The sequence below is a fragment of the Nerophis ophidion genome, linkage group LG25, assembly GCF_033978795.1.
Source record: "Nerophis ophidion isolate RoL-2023_Sa linkage group LG25, RoL_Noph_v1.0, whole genome shotgun sequence".
In the NCBI taxonomy this organism is placed as follows: Eukaryota; Metazoa; Chordata; class Actinopteri; order Syngnathiformes; family Syngnathidae; genus Nerophis; species Nerophis ophidion.
Window position 1 is genome coordinate 14,981,250 of NC_084635.1, and position 6,061 is coordinate 14,987,310.

A 6,061-nucleotide genomic window follows, 5' to 3' on the forward strand; every position below is an offset into this window, starting at 1 on the left:
CTCTCCCGGGGGTTCTTCAGACCACCAAACACCGACATGAGAGCCTGTTTCAGGGTTACAATATTTTTTTATTTTTCAACAAGTCTCTCAGTTGCTTTCCAGCAATTGTGTTTTTCTTTCGTTCTCGCTCGCGCTCTGGCTCCAGCTCCAACCCGGTCTCTACTCCTGGCTGCTGCTTATAAACAGAGTGACAGGGGATGAGATAACAAGGCCCAGGTGGGCCATCTACGCACCTTTCGCTGATTTCGAGGCTGGTCCTGGTGTAGCGATGTAGTACTCCTTTGCGTTGGGTTTTTTTCCCAAAAGACGACCACCAGTCATTCTTCTGGCTCAAACATGGTTTATTCTGGTGAAAACAATCACAGTGAGTCTCCAATCAGCCTTCTTTACATTCATAAACCAACACGTGGAAGACAACAGACTGACTAACACATTAACACACGACAAATTAGTACACAATACCTGGTGAAAACAATCATAGTGAATCTCCAATCAGCCTTCTTTACATTCATAAACCAACACGTGGAAGACAACAGACTGACTAACACATTAACACACGACAAAATAGTACACAATACCTGGTGAAAACAATCATAGTGAATCTCCAATCAGCCTTCTTTACATTCATAAACCTGTACAGAAATAAAACAAAACAAAACTCAACATGAATATGTCTCTTTTAGGCCTACAGCTAGCCTTCTAATAAGTTAGCTGAAAGCTAATATAGAGAACGCCAGAGAGCACAACTTACCGTCACGTGGAAGACAACAGACTGACGACGCACACGTGTCTCAGCCTGGAAGTCTGCTGTGACATGTGATGTTCAATGACCATAAACAATGTAGGAAATGACAGTACTGAACTTAGAATAATAAAAATTGCGAAATAAAGAGTCACATTACATAATGTGTGAATGTAATAAATGAGATAAAATGACATCAAACAAGAACAGTAGTAAGACAGTAAGGAATCGAGATCATAAATTACCTCTGTTACACTGGCAACACCCTGCTTCGCTGCAGGCCCGCAGGCACGCCCCCCCTCCACAGTTAGCTTCAGAATAACAATGTTATTACAAAGAATAAGAGACTTGTTATACTCTAGAAATGTTGGTCTTACTTAAAAATGCTTAGTTGTGTTCAGTGTTAAAAAATATTTGATGGCTCTTACGGAAATTGTGGAAATGTCTTAAACACGATCCTTTAGTGACAAATAGCTTTGAAATGATTTATTAAAGTAACAAAGCCTTGCAAAGCGAGACCAAACCAGAACGACACATCCGTTCGTTCCAGCTTGTTCTAACTCCTTTAGAATTTGACATGACAATTATACATTCTCAGAAGTCCCACCCTCCATGCTCATTTACATACAGTACACCAGTGGAATGAATACCCAAAGTCCTGTGAAGAAGGAGAGGGTGTCGTTTCCCCAGAAGGGGGAGGGGGGGGGGCACTCAGGAAAGGGAACAATTTAGCTCTGTTGGGGGTCAAGCATAAATGACACATATGCCCAGGTCAACTAAAGTCCACATGTTACATCAAAGACACAGGAGACAGAGCTTGATCAGATAATAGATCTCTTGCTAAGTGTCACATTCCTGAGCCCAATAAACAAATTTTGGTACCCAGTTCAAAGAACATCATCTATTAAAATGAGAACAAGTAAATTTGCTATCACTTTGTCAGCTGTCTTAATGAAATTAAACAATGGATGTCCGCTAACTTTTCGCAACTCAACGCCAAAAAAACGGAAATGCTGATTATCGGTCCTGCTAGACACCGACCTCTATTTAATGATACAACTCTAACATTTGACAACCAAACAATTAAACAAGGCGACACGGTAAAGAATCTGGGTGTTATCTTTGACCCAACTCTCTCCTTTGAGTCACACATTAAAAGCGTTAGTAAAACGGCCTTCTTTCATCTCCGTAATATCGCTAAAATTCGCTCCATTCTGTCCACTAAAGACGCTGAGATCATTATCCATGCGTTTGTTACATCTCGTCTCGATTACTGTAACGTATTATTTTCGGGTCTCCCCATGTCTAGCATTAAAAGATTACAGTTGGTACAAAATGCGGCTGCTAGACTTTTGACAAGAACAAGAAAGTTTGATCACATTACGCCTGTACTGGCTCACCTGCACTGGCTTCCTGTGCACTTAAGATGTGACTTTAAGGTTTTACTACTTACGTATAAAATACTACACGGTCTAGCTCCATCCTATCTTGCCGATTGTATTGTACCATATGTCCCGGCAAGAAATCTGCGTTCAAAGGACTCCGGCTTATTAGTGATTCCCAAAGCCCCAAAAAAGTCTGTGGGCTATAGAGCGTTTTCATTTCGGGCTCCAGTACTCTGGAATGCCCTCCCGTTAAAAGTTCGAGATGCCACCTCAGTAGAAGCATTTAAGTCTCACCTTAAAACTCATTTGTATACTCTAGCCTTTAAATAGACTCCCTTTTTCGACCAGTTGATCTGCCGTTTCTTTTCTTTTTCTCCAATGTCCCACTCTCCCTTGTGGAGGGGGTCCGGTCCGATCCGGTGGCCATGTACTGCTGGCCTGTGTATCGGCTGGGGACATCTCTGCGCTGCTGATCCGCCTCCGCTTGGGATGTTTTCCTGCTGGCTCCGCTGTGAACGGGACTCTCGCTGCTGTGTTGGATCCGCTTTGGACTGGACTCTTGCGACTGTGTTGGATCCATTGTGGATTGAACTTTCATAGTATCATGTTAGACCCGCTCGACATCCATTGCTTTCCTCCTCTCCAAGGTTCTCATAGTCATCACTGTCACCGACGTCCCACTATGTGTGTTTTCCTTGCCCTACCGAGGATGTCGTAGTGGTTTGTGCAGCCCTTTGAGACACTAGTGATTTAGGGCTATACAAGTAAACATTGATTGATTGATTGATATCACAAATTACATTTTAAAATATTTGGATTCTTGGCTCTCGCAGCTAAAAAAGGTTCCCGAACCCTGGGTCAAGTATTGGGTCCACGCACAGTTCAGTGGGAAGTCTCGGAGCGCGTATACTCCCCCCCCCCAGCCAATCGTAGCCCAGCTGCGACACAACCAACATAAAAGCGCAGCCGTCCTTCAAAGCCGGAGTGAAGATGGAGAACATCCCCGCCACATCCCGAGCGAGCCATTTTAGTTCCAGTCCGAACTGAAGATGGACGACACGTCCAACCAGAGCGAGGCATCCAACTCCAGCACGCAGGCGGGCGATTATCGCTCGGAAGACGCCGACCCGGGCGCGGACGGCAGCGCGTTTCTGCGCATCCTCATCTCCGTGGTCTACTCCGTGGTGTGCGCGGTGGGTCTGATGGGGAACCTGCTCGTCTTATTCTTCATGCGGCTCCGACAGGGGCGCAAGAAGTCGGCCATCAACTTTTTCATCATCAACCTGGCGGTGACCGACTTCCAGTTCGTGCTGACGCTGCCCTTCTGGGCGGTGGACACGGCGCTGGACTTCAGCTGGCCGTTCGGGAACGCCATGTGCAAGGTGGTGCTGTCCGTCACCGTCATGAACATGTACGCCAGCGTCTTCTTCCTCACCGCCATGAGCGTCACCAGGTACCTGTCCGTCACCTCCGCGCTCAAGAAGTCCTCGCACCGGTGGTCGCCGTGCGTAAAGTGGGTGTGCGCGGTGCTGTGGGTGGCGGCCACGCTCGCCACGGCGCCCACCGCCGTCTTCTCCACGGTGACCGTGGTCGCCGGGGAGAAACTCTGCCTGCTTAAATTCCCGGAGGGACACGACTGGCTCGCTCTTTACCACATCCAAAAATACTGGTGGCGTTTATCATCCCACTGCTGGTGGTCTCCGTCAACTACGTCATGCTTTTGCGCTTCATTAAGCGCAAAAGCATGCGCGCCAGCAACCCGAAGAGGAGATCGAAAGTCACCAAATCCGTCGCCATCGTCGTTTTGTCCTTTTTCTGCTGCTGGATGCCCAACCACGCATCACTTTCTGGGGCGTTTTGGTCAAATTTAACGCGGCCAATTGGGATAAATCCTACTTCATGGTGCACACCTACGTGTTCCCGGTCACCGTGTGCTTGGCGCACGCCAACAGCTGCTTGAACCCGGTACTCTACTGCCTCATTCGGCCGGAGATCAGGAAGATGCTCAGCGCGTTAGTCTGGAGGACTCCCAGTCCGCGCGCCAACACCAGCGGCAAGGCACGCAAGACGCGCTCTTTTACGCGCGGAGACACCGGTGACGCGGCGCGGACTGCCGAAAACGCGGAGTTCGACTTGTCCGGGGTGGACGATAAGGGATTCACTTGCTCCAAAATGGTCCCGAACAGCTCTTAAGTTATCGTGTTTATGTATTTTTTGCGTGTCGCTTACTGCAGCTGTCCCCAACCACCGGTCCGCGGCCCAGTACCGGGCCGTTGCAGAGTGGTCCAGAGTCCTGTTTTCAGACGAAAGCAAATTTTGCTTCAGCCGTGGCCCAATTGGTACCGGGCCGCAGAAGCATTTTTTATTAATTTTTATTAAATAGATTAAAAAAAAAAAAAAAAAAAAATATATATATATATATATATATATATATATATATATATAATTTTTTTTAAAATCAACATAAAAAACACAATATACACTTACAATTAGTGCACCAACCACAAAAACCTCCCTTTTCAATGACAAAAACGTCCCTTTTTCATGACAAAAAATAAATAAATAAATAAATAAATAAAATAAAAAGGATTCCCCCCACCCCTTCCCCGGGCCACGGGACAAATTATTAAGCGGATACAAAAAAGTTGGGGACCGCTGGCTTACTGTAAAGCAGGGGTCTCAGACACGCGGCCTGCGGGCAAAATGCGGCCCGTGAAACGTTGTTTTGCGGCCCCACCTTAATACGGAAGTATAATTTTTGTGCGGCTGTCACGCCAAATTTCTTCCCCCGAACAACCCCCCCCCCCCCCCCCCCCTTCCACCCCCCCATTTACTTCCGGGGTCATGGTTAATACAGATGTTTTGTTAACGCTATATTATAAAAATATAACGCTATATCAGGGGTCGGGAACCATTTTGGCTGAGAGAGCCAAGAAGCCAAATATTTTAAAATGTATTTCCAGTAAGAGCCATATAATATTTTTTTTAACACTGAACACAACTAATTGTGTGCATTTTTAATTAAGACCAACATTTCTAGAGTATAAAAGGTCTCTTATTCTTTGTAATAACATTGTAATTCTGAAGCTAACTGTGGAGGGGGTGTGGCCTGCAGGCCTGCAGCAAAGCGGGGTGTTGCCAGGATCGGCCTCAAAATTAGCGACAGGTGCGTAGATGGCCCACGTTGGCCTTGTTATCTAATCACCTGTCGCTCTGTTATAAACAGCAACTAGGAGGAGAGACAGGGTTGGAGCGGGAGCTACAGCGCGAGCGAGTACGAGAACGAAAGAGAAAAAGACAATTGCTGGAAAGCAACTGAGAGACTTATTGAAAAATAAAACAATATTGTAACCCTGAAACAGGCTCTCATGTCGGTGTTTGGTGGTCTGAAGAACCCCTAGGAGGGCAAGCCCCACACTAACTAATAATAAATAAATAACTTCTTACCATTTACGTAACTTCTTGAACAGGTGCGGTAGAAAACGGATGGATGGATGGATTAAAAATGCATGAGAATGTTTTATAGTTTGAACATTATTTTTAACACTGTGATTACAAGTGGAATTATTCATTACTTATCGTGTTAAGCAATGTCAGCTCAGATTTATCAGACAGCCAGATGCAGTCATCAAAAGAGCCACATCTGGCTCGCAAGCCACAGGTTCCCTACCCCTGCGCTATATGGAGGAGTTCAAGTACCTATGAGTCTTGTTCACGAGTTAGGGAAGAGTGGATCGTTGTACCGATCCGTTGTGGTGAAGAAGGAGCTGAGCCGGAAGACAAAGCTCTCAATTTACCGGTCGATCTACGTTCCCATCCTCACCTACGGTCATGAGCTTTGGGTCATGACCGAAAGGATAAGATCACGGGTACAAGCGGCCGAAATGAGTTTCCTCCGCCGTGTGGCGGGGCTCTCCCTTAGAGATAGGGTGAG

At 46.3% G+C, this 6,061-nt stretch overlaps 1 protein-coding gene across 1 annotated transcript; it reads left to right on the top strand.

The window, feature by feature from the left end:
* Positions 1 to 3,070: 3,070 nt before the first annotated feature.
* On the top strand, positions 3,071 to 4,478 carry rxfp3.3a2 (relaxin family peptide receptor 3.3a2). The gene is given in 3 exon segments (XM_061887152.1): positions 3,071 to 3,789; positions 3,792 to 3,962; positions 3,965 to 4,478. Coding segments are annotated over 3 exon segments (1,140 nt in total). The 5' UTR covers positions 3,071 to 3,176; the 3' UTR covers positions 4,321 to 4,478.
* The last annotated feature ends 1,583 nt before the right edge of the window (positions 4,479 to 6,061 follow it).